The sequence below is a fragment of the Schistocerca serialis genome, chromosome 12 (genome assembly GCF_023864345.2).
Source record: "Schistocerca serialis cubense isolate TAMUIC-IGC-003099 chromosome 12, iqSchSeri2.2, whole genome shotgun sequence".
In the NCBI taxonomy this organism is placed as follows: Eukaryota; Metazoa; Arthropoda; class Insecta; order Orthoptera; family Acrididae; genus Schistocerca; species Schistocerca serialis.
Genome location: NC_064649.1, coordinates 33,781,620 through 33,800,843, shown reverse-complemented (window position 1 = coordinate 33,800,843; position 19,224 = coordinate 33,781,620). Strand labels below are relative to the sequence as shown.

At 40.3% G+C, this 19,224-nt stretch overlaps 1 protein-coding gene across 1 annotated transcript; it reads right to left on the bottom strand.

Annotated features, from left to right (window-relative positions):
- Positions 1–2,120: 2,120 nt before the first annotated feature.
- LOC126428113 (heterogeneous nuclear ribonucleoprotein A1, A2/B1 homolog) lies at positions 2,121–7,373 on the bottom strand. The gene is made up of 7 exons (XM_050090017.1): positions 6,491–7,373; positions 5,942–6,087; positions 5,438–5,769; positions 5,106–5,333; positions 4,412–4,663; positions 4,121–4,223; positions 2,121–3,115 (listed from the first exon to the last, which is right to left on the bottom strand). The coding sequence occupies exons 1-6, from the start codon at positions 6,503–6,505 to the stop codon at positions 4,165–4,167; spliced, it is 1,032 nt and encodes a 343-aa protein (XP_049945974.1). The 5' UTR covers positions 6,506–7,373; the 3' UTR covers positions 2,121–3,115; positions 4,121–4,164.
- Between the last annotated feature and the right edge of the window lie 11,851 nt (positions 7,374–19,224).

The following is a 19,224-nucleotide window of genomic DNA, read 5'->3' as shown; positions in this document are numbered from 1 at the left end:
GCATGACAGAATGACGATGTGCTTCCAACATGATGGATGTCCGGCACAAAGCTCGAGTGCGGTTGAAGCGGTATTGAATATCATATTTCATGACAGGTGGATTGGTCATTGAAGCACCATACCATGGCCCGCACATTCACCGGATCTGACATCCCCGGATTTCTTTCTGTGGGGTAAGTTGAAGGATATTTGCTATCGTGATCCACCGACAACGCCTGACAACATGCGTCAGTGCATTGTCAATGCATGTGCGAACATTATGGAAGGTCAACTACTCACTGTTGAGAGGAATGTCGTTACACGTATTGCCAAATGCATTGCGGTTGACTGACATCATTTTGAGCATTTATTGCATTAATGTGGTATTCACAAGTAATCACCCTGTAACAGCATGAGCTCTCAGAAATGATAAGTTCACAAAGGTACATGTCACGTTGGAACAACCGAAATAAAATTTTCAAATGTACCTATGTTCTGTATTTCAATTTAAAAAACCTACCTGTTACCAACTGTTCGTCTAAAATTGTGAGCCATATGTTTGTGACTATTACAGCATCATCTATCACAAACCGAAAAAAGTGTCCAACTAAAACATTCATATTTCTTTACGTACTACACGAATATGTAATAAAAAATGGGGGTTCTTAAAAAATGCAGTTGATATCCGCTTGACCTATGGCAGCGCCATCTAGTGGGCCGGGCATAGCGCCATCTGGTTTCCCCCTTCGAGCTAGACAAGTTTCATTCCTTGTAGTTTTTTCGTTTGACACGTATTTCGTGAGATATTTGGCCCAGTCACGATCAGTGGACCACCCTGTAGATATATCCAGAATACTTAGGCATGCTCTATAATGATACAATCCACGAAGGAGTAGACCGTATTTGAGAATATTTTAGTTAGGCCTAGTCACTTTTGACTTTTAAATATTTAAAGGTGACAACTGTACTTACAAAGTTATATATAGGACTGCAAATTCTGTAAAAGTATCTACTAGTGTTTCATAAACAAGACTGGCAGCACTGATTGTTTTGTAAAGCCAAGAAGGTAAACTTAAACAAGGTATAACCAATTTACAAATATGAAACTGAATAATTCTGGTAAAAAGTGACTGTTCAATCAAGTAAAATTAATGACATCATTTTAATAAACTTTCTGGTTTTAGGTATCTGTATTTGCAAATGTCCTGTGTACTTTATTTACAAAAGATACACTGAGCCCAAATACCTTCAGGAGCATAACCATTTCAAAAGCTCTTCCTTTCATCTGCAGTCTTCCTTATCGTGTAACTCAACAATGCAGCAGTTATTACTGTACCTTGTCATCATGCTACTGTTTGAATCTACTGGCATTTAAATAATTATGTAATTTTTTTATGTTTTAACTTCACAGAACTTCAGTTCCTAAGACACTATCACCATTTTGAGTAATAATTTATCATTACAAAGAATTGCTAGACAGAAATGTGTAATCACAACACATCCACTGTTGCAAGTTATAACAGCTGTTTTCAATGTTATACTGATGTTTACACTGATTGTAAAGAAGAGAATAATGACATGCTTAATGTCAAAATTAAGAACTCTGAAGAGACAGAATTGTAAAATCTAAGAACCAAGACTGACTGCAGAAAAAGAAATCAGAAGTAAAATGACACAGGTGTTAAGTGTTCTCTTAAATGAGAACGATCTATTGGTATATCCTGACATGGAAATCCAGATCCCAAACTGAAGAAACCAGAAGATACTGAAATATGGTACTATTGAATGGTGTTCCAAATTAAGTAGACTAAAGGACAGTTGAGTACAGAATTCTATAAACCATTACAAGAAGAAGCACCAAGTTAGTGGGACATAAGTTACACGATCTAAGAATAGTTAATTAGGCACTGGGATGAGGAGCACAGAACAATGCTGGGGCATACTGAATTGAATTATTGCTGCAAATCTCAACACTTTTTGTAGCCACCTCACACTTTTAACGTAATGCACAAAGAGCTGCACGCATTCTACACAGATAACCCAAGTCTTACCTATGATGGATTGCTAATGAAAGTAATTCACATTTTGTCCACAAACTGAGGGAGTAGAAGGTAAGAAGTGAAAAATTAACAACAAAAACATGGTTTCAATTTCTTTTTTATTTTCACAACAAAATTTGGAATGATTCCTCTATACATAATTAACACTTACAAACTAAATTGTCAAATTCATATTAAAGCAAACCTCAATTAATTCTGAGTCACACAAATTGAACTTTAAATATTTAAACAGGTAGGATGAGTAGCTGTAGCTCACATGACAATCTTCAAAAGATCAAAATGTGAGGTAATTAGCAAGAACAGGAAAAGGGAAAAGGTGCACAAAAAAACAAAAACAAATCAATTAAATCAGGTAATTCACAACAAAATAATTGAATTATGTTGTCCTGGTTAAACTTATTCTACAAAGTTGCCCACCCAACATATCCAACCGCTTACAGGATCCTACAAAATAGCCTTCTGCAAAATACTCTGCAGAAAATCCCATAATATTTTGCATCCAGCTGCTGACTTGACATATTACAGAATTCAGCCTGTTACTTCTTACTCCTAATGCATATGTAAATAAAACCACCATGGTCATTATTTTACATTAACAGGGGGAATCTATAATCTCTAACTTATTCTGAAACAGTAAACTGAAAACAACTGTTACTATTGCTCTCTCTCTCTCTTGCTTTGGCTTATCAAAGAAACTACTACATTTACTTCAATCACCTAACTACACCAACAATCATTGGTCACTTAACGGAAATACGGTGGAAAGCAATTGCTTCTGAAATGTCTAACATGTATATATTTTGATGAATAGCATTAACTTTCTTGTACAAGGGAAAAAAGATACTTAAAATTACTATCACAGATAGGACTAGCTGTATAAATAAAACTGGCACGAAGTAACCTGAATTCTCCAATACTGGCTTTCAGCTAACTACGTAGAACTGCACTGAAGTCCTGTGAGTACACTGTCCCTGCTCTTTGACGGCCTGTCTGCCCGTTACTGCTAGCCTGAATGACTGTACACCCCAGTCTCTGTCTGTCTGTCTGTCTCTCTCTCTGCTAGCCCTATGCAGAACCTGAATAAATGCAAAAAGTGTTAGTTCAAAACTTATACTTAGAATTTAACAAACTGGGCACTAAACTAACCTATGCAACCTCAATATTCCACATAGAAATATCAACTAATTGAAGCAGATATCCGAATAATCAATAAGAAACCAAATAATAATATCTTGTGGTATTAACCATTCAATCTTCATTTCAGGCACCCAAACAAATTAACAACTACGGCAATCACCCAAACACTTGACTTCACAAGCACAAGCGAACACCTGACTACACTGAAACAGTTAATGACACACAAAATTATGCCATTAAAAAACAAATGTGGCTGTTCGACGTAAGTATGTTCCATTAATTAAATAACTGTAACTAAGGCACTGAATTTAAGTGAAATTTGCAAACACTCAAAATTCAGTGGAACATACCTCATTGCACCTGCTCAATCTACAGCCACATTCAGTGATCATATTTTCCAATTTACTTTATTAAGACGCTCAAGATGGAAATGAGTGACCACGTCTTAGAAAGTGTCTGTACCCTGCTACTTGGACCAGATGTTTCATCACTTGGGAAACCTATGTTTACTGCAGACCACATCACAGATAATGAAGGCAGTCTCTATTTATCAAATATTTAATGGTTTGGTGGTGAAAGGGGAGTGCGGTGGAGGAAGTGAGATGAAGTCCAAAAACAGAACCTAGTGTTTTTAAAAAACTGGCTGCAACAGAATTACAAAGTATGGATTTTGTGTAATCTGCCACACTTGCTTAAATCAACAAAACCATCAAAAACACACTTACTGAAAAACACAAAAGCTGTGCAACAATTTTACAGGGAACGAGACCTAGAAACCACTACAATAACAAAGCAGGTACCTTCAGGTAAGATGACATGGAACAGGGTGCAGAGTGATATGTCTAGAAACCTGTCTCCCACTGCCGAACACCTGTTTTTGTTCACAGTAACACCCATCCAAAGAACCAACATGTATCAGCATCTCCAAAACCCAACATACATACCTGATATGTACTCCTGTGTGCGTGTGTCAAATGCAGAATGGTAGTTAATAGCGTCTTGATCCACCACCATAACCACTACCACCGGAACCATATCCCCCTCCACCTAGGACACCAAGATGACATCTAGTTTTACTATGAAAATTGATTAATAAGAACAAAATGTTTATGCCGAACTAGTAACCAAATCGCACATGTCTAACGTTGGGCCACTATATTCAGAATAGTCTTGTAATTCAAATAAAACTAAAATCTTAGTGACACAGTCAAACTGAACCATCTGTTGATACTCACGGTAACGTTCACTGGAATATGGACCAGGTCTGCCACTGCCGCTACCACCACCCCCACCATAACCACCACCGCCCCCACCATAACCACCACCACCACCACCTCCCCTCATAGGACCACCTCCATAACCTTGCTGATAGCCACCACCAAATCTATCACCATCCCCCCAATTTCCACCACCACCCCCTCCACCATACCCACTGCCACTTCCCCAACTTCCACCACCTCCTCTGGGCTGGTCCCACATATCATCACCTGCAGACAAAGACGGAGCTCTATTACAGGCATCAAAAGATCAATCCAAGATTAACAAATTATGTAATATAACTTTTCTTACTCAATAATGCATCTTTGGTTGTTTAAGAAGAAAATTATTAAATATGGAGCAACTTAAACTAGACTTCTGACTACACATCATAAAGATTCCGAAGCAGAGCACAATCAAATTTAAATTTAATGGCATTTCAATTATGAGCAAGTCAGTGCAAAATTAGGGCAACTACATACTTGCAACCATAACATCTTTTTCAACATCTACTTTCACCGACTGCTTTATGCACTCTTGTATTATAAAATAAGGGTTCTATACAAACCTATTAATTAGTACATTAACATTATTATTCACATACAACAAATAAAAGCAGATTGTCTGCTGAACTGCAAAACAATGAATTTATAAACTAGTAAGATTACATACCTCCCCATCGTCCTCCACCACCGCCACCAAAGCCATCATCAGCCCAATCTCCATCTCTCCCTCCCCAACCTCCACCCATTCCACCTCCCATACCCCCGCTTCTGCCACCCAAACCACCTTTTCCACCACGACCCATTCCACCTGGACCTCCCATTGCAGCCATCTCTGCACGGCTCAATGCCTTTTTCACATCAATGTGTTTACCGCGGATCTGGTGATTTCGTGACACTGAAAAGTGAAACTTGTCTAAGATTACTGTTCATACATTACACAATACTGCAAGTAATTTATGGTACAGGGAAAAATCAACACAAAATCTTAAGACTACTTACAACATATTTTGTCAACTGGGTCGTAGTCATCAAATTCCACAAATGCAAACCCCCTTTTTTTACGTGTATCTTTATCAACAACAATAGCAACAGATGTAACAGATCCAAACGTAGAGAAATAATCTTTCAAGTCTTCTTCTTCCATTTCCTCTTTTATGCCTCCCACAAAAAGCTTCTTCACTGTCATGCCCGCCTCTGGTCTGCCAATTTCCGTACGGGGCACGGCGCGTTTAGGTTCAACCACTCGTCCGTCTACCTTGTGTGGCCTAGCCGCCTGTGCATCATCAACCATGTGCGCCCGAGAATATGTAATAAAGCCAAAACCTCTTGACCTGTAAATTTTCGAAGTTATAGAGTTTTTTGTCAATTACTGTACGCCCATTAAATAAATCTGTTACTACCAACTTGAAGCGTAGAACAGTTAAATCGTTTATAAGGACTTATTACTGTATTTGGACTCCCAAAGCAATTCGATACCAAAAGAAAATTTGTGCAGTGACATACCTCCTGGTCTGAGGATCTTTCATGACAACCACATCCACAATTTCCCCCCATTGTTCAAAATGTTTTTTCAACGAATCGTCGGTGGTTCTATAATCCAACCCACCGATGAATAATTTCCGAACATGTTCAGGTTCGCTTCTGTTGTCCTGCAAGTTAAATAAAAACCATAAGCACACTTCCAATAAGAGGGCTACAATTACGTAAAAAATTAAACTTTAGATTATTATTTTGTTTTTCCGCAATAAAAAATCGTTATATATAACTTTCAAAGTTTCAGCAAAGCATTATGAGCAGAAATAAAAATTTAAGTTCGTTACATGCAATTGTGAAAGTAATTACTTAAACAAACAAGGATTTTTCATTAATCGATAACAATTCCTTCTTTCGAGAAGCGTCTGAAGAACACAGCTGAAGGTTAAATGTTCGCGAACATGGGATTGAACAATTTGTGAACTTTTTTCTGCAACTACATTTCGACAATGACGCACTAACAAAAAATTGCAAATTTCGTTTTCCATTTGTAAATTATACAACAAACGCGGTACTCACCTCAGACTTCACCATCTTCCTGACCTCAACTCGCAACTAAACGACGAACATATCCAACATAAAATGGCTGCCGATGACTCCGGAACTAACACGTCTCTAGTCGTTTTAATATTTAACTCCACTAAAGTCTTCAGAATTAATTTTTCAATACAAACTGTGCAATGCAGTTAATTCGATTATATTTTGACAAGTACGATGTATACTTTAAACATGACTGAATAAATCTATCTTTCAAATATAAGACTTTGAACCGGATACGAACGTAGTAATATAATTTCACACATCAATTCAACGATTATGAATCACATGCCTGGTTTAAAAGTAACAATTTGTTAATTTTTTGCCGTTCCTTAAGACCCAAGAAAGTCCAGTGACAAATCAACTGCTATAATGTCTTATAGTGGCGAATGATGCTACCACGGACAAAACCAGAAAATTGACATACTGTTCAATGAAACAGCCATTTGCTGCAGCATAAACAGATTATCGGGGAAAAACACTCACCGGGTTGTCAATGCGCGATAACCGATGATAACCAACGTCGCTACATAATATATCCACAAAATCCTGGAATATCATTCAATTGCTCACTACACTGTTGTACAGGAATTTTTGGGTGTGTATTTACAGAACGCTTAAAGTTTTCGGCTTCAATAATAAATAATAGCACAAACATCGGTCTCGGTTATCAAGATGAATTTATCACCAATCTGCTCACACAACGAACCCAGCATATAAGTCTTAGTACAGTTATATTTTGGAGTTTGGACGAAAGTGCCCGAAAAACAATGAAATGACAAATTTGATTTTTTAAAAAGTATTTTATTGCTCACAAAAAGGAAAATCACACTTAATTTCTGACTTTCTTTTAAATACTCGTTACTGAAACGACTTTGCTGGGTCTGCTAACAAAGACAGTTTCCAGGATGGTCTAGAATAAATAAATTTTTAAGAATTACATTAAAAAAATGAGGTAACCCAAATGTTTTCTACACAAACAGATAAGAGTAAACAACACAAAAATGCAATAAGGGCAAATGTATGTCGGAATACAGGAAATCAGTTCCATTCATTCGTCACAACTGTAAGACACAAATGAAGGGTATCTTTGTGGATCCTGCATAACTGTAAATCCTGAAAACACTTAACCGTAGAACACTAACTGACAATGATTTACTTAAATTATAATTAACCTGCTTTCAATTTTAACCTGACTTCTCTTTCTCCCTTTCAGTATAACTTGAAGCTGTGCAGACACTGTATCAGTTCAGAAGGTGTATGGGGAAGATTTGGGATTTACCACATTATCCTCTAACAATGTCCTGCAAGTGTGTTAGGAATCTTAAACAGATTTTGTTCTCTGCTGCCCTACAGAATACTAAACCATCAAATAATATCTTTATGAAACCAATTTTAGCTAACAATTATTTCACATTCAGAAACCAAACTTAGATGGAAATGTTCCCTCATATAGCTGTAATGACCACAAAGCTCAGCATAAGAATAGTGACAGATATCTATATACCTCTGAAATATAACTGGGCTCTTCTGTATCAGATCTTCAATAGTTAGAGTTAAAATAAACCTTTACTTCTGGAATATTACTTTTACACTCAGCAGTAAGGGACTGCAACTGACTGAGGTATGAAAATTGGAATAATTAACTGGCCTCAAAGATGGAAAGCCATCCCACCACCGTACAGTTGATTTAGTCATGCACTTCTCACTAGTCAGTAAGAAATGGCAACAGAGTTCACATCTATTCATTCAGCCTACAGGGTTCAAAAACAATTATAAACTCCAAGCATCTGGACCAACTATGCATCGTAGGTCAGAAGCCTGGAATATTTACATGTAAAAAAAAATCTCAATTTGAAATAGGTAAGCCTTAGTTGGGAGACGAAATAAATACTGAAGTAGATAAAACTGATTTGGAGGCCACCATAGAAGTCAAAACATCTGTAATTCAATCATAGAATTTGTTTGAGCTTTCATCACTCTGATATTGTTGTATGTAAAAATGCCATGTTCTGCATCCATTAAACCAATAATTGGATGTCTGAACAGTTAATCAAACAAAGGAGGTGGTACACACCATAGTTCATAGTACAACATAAATATATTAAAATAAGTCTGTTTTGATGTATGCCTTACCTGTTTACCACTGGGAGGAGGCATGGAGAAATATCCATAAATTAAAAAGGAAAGAATTTGGACAATATATACAGTAAAAAACACATAATTTGCAGATTGTTTTTGTTTGCCACTGATGTCATTAAAGACAACACTTATGCACTTGAAATGATTGGAAAGTATCCTGGGAAACACATTACGAGATTTAAGGAACCCATGGAAGTCCTGGACAAGTGGTGACTCAGATTCCTTTCCCCGTAAAATGCACATTCCACCTCTCTGCACTGTACATTGGTACTCATTTTAACAGGAAGGGAGGGCAGCGGCAATGAACTGACTGAATAATGAGGACCTGGATGTCAATGATCTTTGAACAATGGAGACAAACATGATACAGCTTACGTTTGTCTTTTAAAGTTTCTGACCATGTTCAGAAACAATTTAGTAGCTGTGATACTGGGTCTGTCACCATCTGCAGTAAGTTCATTGCTATTCATTAATGATTCCCTTCTAGTAGCTATTGTGCGCAATATCCAATATTACTCTTCTCGCCAAGTGGAGTTACCTTAACTCTGAATTATTTCTCTCTTCTTTTACAATCCTTGCTCCACTTACTAATGGACTGTTTGCAATGTCAATACAAAAAACAATTACACTCATACCAAATATTAAATGACTTACTTGAAGGAGAAACTACACTTTTCATTTATTGTGTTGTGAATCTGTGCTGAGACCAATTTCTTTTTACACCTATAAGAATGGTTCATCACCAGCAAAACTTAGGTAATTATTTTGACACACAAGAGATTCAATGTGCTACTCTGTTTTGAGAACAGCTGTTATGCTGAGCAGTTCTGTTATTGGATTTTCCTATAGTTTGGAGTAACTCAAAGAATTAACAAAAAATCAGTTCATGTTCATATGTCTAGTTTGGTACATGCTTATAAAACACAAAATTTACATAAAAACTGCAGCTGCTACCATTTAAAGTAACGACTGTTATTGTTTATAATGAAGAGAAAGCCTGTTGTATGAATAACACAGAATGAAACAGAACCACTAGCAAAGTACCTAAAAAATTATGAAGCAGCACTTGGCTTCAGTGATCTGATAGAAACCGGTGTTACCAAAATGGCAAGGCCACTGGCCGACAAGCACTTAAAATATGTCCTAAATCTCAAAGGGAATATGTAACGCGTTTTCTAGGCAAATAAAACTCCACTTCTCTCACGTATAACCTGAATATATAAGACCCATAGCAAATCAGACAAGCTGTTAATAACTTCTCTCATACATCACCTGAATGTATAGGGCACGTAGCAAATTAGACAAATAGTGTAGCTACTAACAAGTGACAGAGGGCATAGAGTAAACTAACTCAGGTTGATTTAAAAATGTTGAAATGTGATCATGAGGCATGAGAGAAGCTGGCAAATGAGGAACACTGATTCAACCTTTGATTAGCAGATAATGTAGAATGTGAAGTTTTATATCTTGTTAAAAAAAAGCAGAAAGATGACCCTACTGGGCACCAACAAACATGACACAGAATGCCAGCCTAGTATTAAGTGGTCAGACCCAATTTCCATTTTCCCCCTTGTTAAATTAAGTTTTCGTTACAAATACTTTAATCTGTATTTGCGACAGTTGTCCCCTAAAGATGGCCTGAGAAGCCAAAAACCAGTTCGTCACCAAATAAATATAATTTTGCAGAACATTAGGAAGTGTTATCCTTTTCAATATTATGAAGACATGTAACATGTTATCAAAACATGCTATTAATGTATAGTAAGACTGGATGTTAGCAGCTGTTTCTTTTATAGAAGAAAACCCTACTGCCCTGTGAAATCCTTGCTACTACATATCATCTCTCCTTTTGATCTGTTTTACTTTTGAGATGGAAAAATGCATCCACCTTCTTTTAGTGTCTCTTATCCAAGTTTACCATTTAGCACATCCACCTCCCCTTCACTAATTTGGCTGTTCAACTGGTCCCAGCGCACTAATTTAATTTTTTACGAAGTAGTTGTTCTGGCTGTGGTCCAATAGGTCAGTAGGGGTACATCGATCCCTGTGACTTTCTGTCCTTCAGAAACACCCTTTTCTCCTTGTGTGTGTGGAGAAGTATGTTATCTTAGGAAAGGGTGTAAACTGTTTTTTAAGGTGCATGAGGCGTGCCAGATATCTTTTTTCTTTATTTTATTTTCCCTTTTTTTATGTAGATGTCACAGCCGTCAGAAAGCAGGTTTCAGCTTGGGTCTGGCAGAATTAGTATGTAATTTTTCAAGTAATTGTGAAGTGCATAATACGTAATCTTCATTACACAATACTACAAATTTTTCCTCCCATTTGATCTTTGGATGAAAAGTGAATAATTATAAGCACTGCAATATTTACATTACCTGGTGTATTTCACCTTTGGATGAAGAGTGAATAATCATAGCACTGAAATAATTAGATTACCTGGCATAACCTGGAGAACTATCTTCATAGGTACGCTTCCTTGATCTACTCTGTAAGAACTCTATGGAACTTCTCGTGCCCCCACTATTGTTAAGAGATTACTGCCACCACAGCAGTTTCCAACACCCTTTACCTCGACAATTTGTCGTCACATGAAAATGAACAGCAGACACTAACAAGATGAAAGATCTCTTGGTGGAAGGCAAGTGGGACTACTGTCTGTGCAGCCATCCCATATGACAATTTAACAACAAATATGAAAGGTTATGTGTAACTAAGTACACACTAAGTACTACACATGTACGAACAACTGGGCACACCTCCGTTGCATGCCGCAAATGTTAAGTTAAATAGTCATTCCAGTGAGAATACCCCTGTGTTAGGACAGTGCAGCCTTCTTGCTGTGCCCTCCGCCACACACCGTTGGGTGGCTTGCGGAGTATCAATGTAGATGTAGATGTAATCACTTGTTTTGGTACTGGTGTCAATCTTCTTGCAAGATCCAAATTTACACACAGGAAAGGCTGCTTGTTATTGGAAGCCTGAATGTTAGACAAATGATGTAGACACTCAGGGAAATAGACTGGTCAAGCAGGAAGTTCATAGTACATTTGGTGTGCCCAGAGTACTGATGGCTGCAGGGTGTGAGTGTGGGCCATCCTTGGTGTGGTGTTACCGCCAGACACCACACTTGCTAGGTGGTAGCCTTTAAATCGGCCGCGGTCTATTAGTATACGCCGGACCCGCGTGTCGCCACTGTCAGTAATTGCAGACCGAGCACCACCACACAGCAGGTCTGGAGAGACGTCCTGGCACTCGCCCCAGTTGTACAGCTGACTTTGCAAGGAAAGGTTGGAAAGGTTCACTGACAACTACGCTCTCATTTGCCGAGACGATAGTTAGCATAGCCTTCAGCTACGTCATTTGCTACGACCTAGCAAGGCGCCGTATTCAGTTGATATCTATTATGTGAAGCATGTATCATCAAGAGCGATGTTCTACAATTGTGGATTAAAGTAAAGTATTATATCAACCACTTACTTTATTTGCAATTCTCAAGATATTGTCCTGTTCCAGACCTCAACGCCAGTCAGCGTGTAATTAAACGCGTGCATTTCGGCCTCCTCTAGAAACACAGTGTTGGCTCTTCTGCCAACGCTACAAATTGGCGACTCGGATACAAATGGTCTCCTTTATATATATAACTAATTTATTTGTGTCATGGCTTTGCCACAATCTCCAGATGTACTGTCCGAATTTTATCGCTTGCAGAATCAGCAGACGCAGGCCTTATTGGATGCCCTTGGACAGCTCGTCCAGGGTCAACGTGCAATGCAAAACGATGCGGCAGCCGCCGCTCCACCGCTACCGCAGCCACAACACGCAGTTGCACCACCTTTTCGTCATTTCGATGCGGCACTGGAAAGCTGGACGGAGTGGTCACGCCAACTTGGATTCCACTCGCCGCCTACAGAATTCAAGGTAATGAGCAGCAGCCTCACTTATTATCATGTGTCGGCGTCCAGACGTACCGTGTGATAGTGAAATTGCTTCCCCAACGCGACGTAGCAACACTGTCGTACGAAGAAATTTTGTCTGCATTAGATGCATATTTCAAGGAATCAGTCAATGTAGTTGCAAAACGGTATACGTTCTTTCGTACAAGATGTACGGCCGGTCAAACTAATCGGGAGTGGGTTGCAACTTTGCAAGGCCTTACTAGGGATTGTGCTTTTGAGTGTGAATGTGGACTCCCTTATTCAGATACTATGGTGCGTGATGCAATTGCACAGAACGTTTCTGATGTTCGTATACGGGAGCAAATTTTGAAACTAGTCAGTCCCTCTCTTCAACAAGTGATAGACATATTGGATAGGCAAGACACACTTGACTTTGCTCAGGAATCATTTGAAACTTCGCCAGCCGTGTGTCACATTTACCGGCCTGCCGGGCGAGCTACACGGAACTGTAAACAGCCCTCGCGCCTGTCCGCGCAGCTGCCGCCACGATCTCAACCACGTGTCCCACGGCAGCAAGCAAATGCAGTGAAATCATGCCCGCGGTGTGCTACTAGACATTCGCGTGAGAATTGCCCGTCACGCCAAGCTATTTGCTTTTTCTGTAATAAAAAAGGACCTGTTCAGAGTGTTTGCCAGAAAAAGCTCAGATCAGACACTCACAACCATTCTAGGCCCTTTGCTTCACGCCGGAATCGGAATCGAACCAAGAATCCTCAGGCTTGTGAACCTTGGCCCATGGAAATTCACGTAGTTAATTCCACTCCGCCCAGTGCCACTCTCTCTAAAAGTGACTGTGTGCGTCCCACAAAAAGTGTGCGTCGACGTCGTTGGAAATCACGTCAATTAGCAAGTGATTCTGTACCAGTGTCTGTTCAAATTGCACGAGACAGTCGCTCTTGTCGTCAGCAGGACAATAAACTTTTTGTAGACTTGGACATCACTGGCAACGTGATCCCTTTCCAGCACGATACCGGAGCTGCAGTTTCATTGATCAATAAAGACATGTACGAACAACTGGGCACACCTCTGTTGCATGCCGCAAATGTTAAGTTAAATAGTCATTCCAGTGAGAATACCCCTGTGTTAGGACAGTGCAGCCTTCTTGCCACATACAAGGGACAAACAAAACTTGTGTCATTTTACGTACTTCGTTCTTCTTCTGCAGTGAACTTGTTTGGTTTAGATTTATTTCAGTTGTTTAACTTGTCTATAGTAAATCAGGTCCTATCAGTGAACCAGATTGTGCCTTCAGCCAGTTTTTCTAGTCTATGTGAAGAATTTGCAGACATTTTTGCACCGGGCCTTGGTTGCGCTAAGAACTATGAAGCACATTTGGACCTGAAAGTAAACCCGCAACCGAAATTTTTCAGAGCGCGCAATGTTCTTCACGCATTGCGTGATGAGGTCGCAAGAACAGTAAACGATTTAGAATCACAAGGTGTGATTGAACGTGTGCAGGCTTCTCTGGGCATCACCCTTAGTAATTTTACCAAAACCTCCCGGAAAATTGAGACTGTGTGTGGACTTCAAGGCAACAGTGAATCCACAACTAGTGATTGCAACTTTTCCTTTACCCCGCCCGGAAGATCTTTTTGACAAATTGTGCCCGGGTAAATATTTTTCGAAATTGGACCTAGCAGATGCGTACTTGCAACTACCATTGGACGACGAATCCCAGGGCGTCTTGGTGGTTAACACGCATCTTGGTTTGTACCGATTCAAAAGACTGCCATTCGGGTGTGCATTCGTCCCTGCATTGTTTCAGCAATATCTGCAAACTGTTTGTGTATCGGTCCACTGCTAAGCACGGAAATGCCGATGCGTTGTCCCATTTGCCTGTTGCTGAGAATCGAGCATTCGATTCTTCCGAACTTGATTGCATATTCATTGATTCGGAAACCGATGACGTGGTCAAATCGTTTCCAATTGATTTTCGTCGTGTAGCTACAACCACAGCTGCTGACCCCGTCCTTGCTACCATTTTGCGTTTTGTTGCTACGCAATGGCCCTTGTCAAAGTCACGGATCGAGGATCCGTTGGTTCGCCGATTTTTTGCTCACAAGGAGAGACTTTTTGTACGACGTGGTGTTTTGCTGTTGCGTTCTGATAATGATCAGTCTCGGGTCGTGGTCCCACGTTCGTTACAGTCCTCTGTCTTACAGCTTCTCCACCAAGGACATTGGGGTATAGTGCGATCGAAATAACTTGCTCGTCAGCACTGTACTTGGTTCGGAATCGATGCTGCGATTACGAATATGTGCTCTTCTTGCATGGCGTGTGCCGAACAACAATCCGCCCCACCGCGGAAATTCTTTGCATGGCCGAAAGCCACTTCCCCTTGGCAACGCTTGCACATAGATTTTGCTGGTCCATTTTGGAATGCTCGATGGTTGGTTGGGGTCGATTCTTTCAGTAATTTTCCTTTTGTTGTCCGGATGACTGCCACGACGTCATCTGCCACCATCCAAGCATTATCCGCTATCTTCTGCATTGAAGGTATTCCACAGACTATTGTTTCCGACAATGGCCCACAATTCATGTCCACAGAATTTCAGTCATTCTGCAAGGCCAATGGTATTCAACATCTGACATCCGCACCGTTTTCGCCTCAGTCAAACGGTGCCGCTGAACGATTGGTCCGGACTTTCAAGTCACAGATGTTGAAGTTGAAAGAGTCGCATTCTCGGGAGGACGCGTTATTGCTCTTCTTGTCCTCGTATCGCTCTCAGCCCCGAGATGGTCGCTCGCCGGCTGAGTTGCTCCTCGGTTGTCCTCATCGAACCTTGATGCCTTTGCTGCATCCGCAGCATCAGGTTCCTGTGCAGCAGCAGACACCTGCTTTTGCTCCAGGCGACGTTGTATACTATCGCACCTATCGAGGTTCACGGCGTTGGCTCGCAGGGCGCATTCTTCACTGCCTCGGCCGCGCTATGTATCTGGTTTTGGGGGCCTCTGGTGAGGTGCGTCGGCATCTCAATCAGCTGCGCCTCTGTCGTCGCACGGGTTCTGCCGCTCCCCGTCTGCTTTCAGCGATGGTGCCGTCCGGTCAGCGCTCTGGGGACCCATCTACTGGCTCGCCTCATCCCCAGGTGTTACCGACGCGGCCTTCCATTTTGCCCCATGGCGACACGCTGCTGCCGCCTGTTCTCCCGCCGGTGCCGCCCGCAGTGGACGCTTAGCTGCCTCCCTGGGTCACACGCTGCCGATCGCTTCCCGTGACCAGCTGTCCTCCGACATGGACCTCTCGCCCGCTCCGGACCAGATGTCGTCTTCGCCGGTCGGCTACCCCGACGCGATGGAGGTCGACCCTTCGGCCCCTCCTGTCTCTCTACGGGCGCATACACCGCATGTTGACGTGCACCCTGGACTAGGTTTTCAGGCGTTTCCTAGCTCCCCTCGGACCGAATGGCAGGGTGCGGGTGGCACAGCCTCACCTGTTGTTAGGCTCCCCACCTCATCGCATATGTCAACATGGGGTCCTCCCCACGGCGGGCGGAAGCCTTATCACACAACCGTACGCCGATTTGCGGGGGAGGAATGTGGTGTCACCGCCAGACACCACACTTGCTAGGTGGTAGCCTTTAAATCGGCCGCGGTCTATTAGTATACGCCGGACCCGCGTGTCGCCACTGTCAGTAATTGCAGACCGAGCACCACCACACAGCAGGTCTGGAGAGACGTCCTGGCACTCGCCCCAGTTGTACAGCCGACTTTGCAAGGAAAGGTTGGAAAGGTTCACTGACAACTACGCTCTCATTTGCCGAGACGATAGTTAGCATAGCCTTCAGCTACGTCATTTGCTACGACCCAGCAAGGCGCCGTATTCAATTGATATTTATTATGTGAAGCACGTATCATCAAGAGGGGTGTTCTACAATTGTGGATTAAAGTTAAGTATTATATCAACTACTTACTTTATTTGCAATTCTCAAGATATTGTCCTGTTCCAGACCTCACGCCAGTCAGCGTGTAATTAAACGCGTGCATTTCAGCCTCCTCTAGAAACACAGTGTTGGCTCTTCTGCCAACACTACACTTGGTTCCTTTTTGAAGCTAGCTAAAATGTTGAAGATGGATATCCTCAATCACTGGAATAATTGGGGGAAGTACACTTCAGTGTTCGTGGCAACATCCCCAAGATGGGATGAAACTGAGTAGAAGTTACGACAAAGCTTCTAATTCAATCACATTATCTGGAGCAGATTTCTTAAACTTGCAGTGGGTGAGGTATTTTAAGGTCACACAGCACAGATCAGTACTAGCCACAAACAGCAAAAAAGAGTTACTTGAGTATCACAGTATGTCTGACATGCCCAAGAATTTCTTTAGACTGTGTCACAGAAATTCCACTCTGCATGCTGCTGACCTACTCAATGACACTAGTACACTACATAGTATGAGCAACTCACAATAAATTTTAATAAAAAGCCTTATATTAGTTAACACTACAAATTTACTGCATCACTCAACAGAAATTCACACATAATACATGGATAAGAACTAAATACTATTGAAATCAAATTCCAAATTGAAAATATATCCAAGAACAGCATGGGCACTAATGATAATATGCTTAGAGCTGAAAGTAACTGAACAGTACATCTAAATATAAGTAATGACAGTTCCATACTGTTGATAACTACTAGATAGATGAAAAATACAAAGAAAACAAAATAAAATTTCCAAAAGATGACGACGAGTGATGAACAGAAAATAATTAAGAATATAATGCCATGGTATTAACCAAATACTCACAAACATGTTGAAAACAAACCTTACTTGCCATTTCCATCAATTATCTGATTATGTGAAATCTGGAATCAAAAACTGTCTCCTATTAAAATAAGCTTTAATTCTTAAATGACGTTATTTATTATTTACCTTTGACAAGCACCTGTATACTTACATATGAAACACCTATTAGAAGAAAACCAGTGGCTCAAAATTCTAACTGAAGACAATGAACAATCTATATAGTGAGTAAATTGCTCTTTCCAACCGTTTTACACGTAAACAGTGGAGGAAACGATCACCACCGTATATGCAGTTAGTAGTCAGCACAGTAGCTTGTAAGTGTTACATTCTGACTTTATATCCCTAAACCTTTATTTTCATTATCGGATCTAAACAGCAGAAGGCTTAACGACTCAATGGTAAAGTACCACACTACAGACCAAACGTCTCAGGTTTGGTTCCCAATTATTGTACAATAATTTTAGTCAGCATTTTGCTTATTTTGCCAGTGGTAAAATTTATTAATGTGAAAAATGACAAGTTTCACTGTATTTGGGAGTCTGTATTAAACTGTAGGTCCCAGCTAAAACTGGCTGCATACGTAAGTTCAACGGTCAGAGGAAGACGACGCACCACCTCTGATACATCCAGGCCTAATAATGCAGTGTGGTGTTTAAATCAAGCATTGATTTGATAACAGCTTGGATTTGACTTCCCAGGAAAGTAAAATACATGTTCAAGTTCAGTATTCTATAAATGGAACCAAGGTCTTCAGAAAAAGGAGGGGAAGCAGATATTTATAATCTGTAGTACATCCTGTTTTACATTCATTCATGGACAACATGTTCCTCTGAGACAATAAATGCCTACTGTTCGAATGTTCAGTCATTCATTACAAATAAACCTCAGAAAGCTCTGTATTTACTGCACTATTCAGTACTTTAATAACAGGGAGGCCAAGAATTCAGAATGTGAGCAGTGCTCTTGCTTGCATGTCACTAGCTGTCTTTTCTGGCTTAATGTTTCCCCTACCGCCACACCGTTTGTGTGAGGGGGAAACTGCGAAAGCACCAAATTTAAATGGTAATGTACTTGCACTACATACAAGCTATATTACACATGTCTAAACGGCATAAATCACATCTAAAACAAATTTTTAGTATTTAACAATATTATGAGAAGGAAAGTTACTACTTACCATATTGTGGAGATGCTGAGTCGCAGATATGCACAACAAAAAGACTCAAAACTATAGCTTTCGGGACCTTTGTCAAATAGCAACTTTCCTTCTCATAATATTGTTACATTCCACCCTGGATTTTTCCGTATTTAATTATTTTTGTGCACTGAAGACATAAGTTTTATCTGGTAGAAACTGCCTGCATATGGCAGGGCGCACACAATTTCACACATTTTTGCACTCAGGTTGCTAAGTAATCGAAAAAGGATTTCCACACTGTATGTTGACTGAAATACTTTATCACATTTCCAACCTTATTCAGGCTGGCTACTCAATCTTGGATTAAAAAAAAAAATCCCCGAGAATTCCAGGAGTGAGGAAGAAGATGTCAAGAAGATCCTGATAAATTAATGGTGAGAATGGAGATGGAGGGCAGCATACCAAAACAGTGGCCTTTTCTTTTCCCCTCAGTTCAGTTATATGCCAGCCATAAACAGCAGTTTTTAAACATCGATAATTTATATGGAATAATATTCATATAATTAACACACTTTGAGTATTTCAAAATCTGTTATTTGTAAAACTCAATAAAATTCAATTTCAATGCTAGGTCAAAAACACAGAATACCCTGAGTTTTCATGAACTTCCCTGAGATTTCTCTGATTTTTCCAGGTTTTCTAGAAGAATTCGCCGCCATGTTATT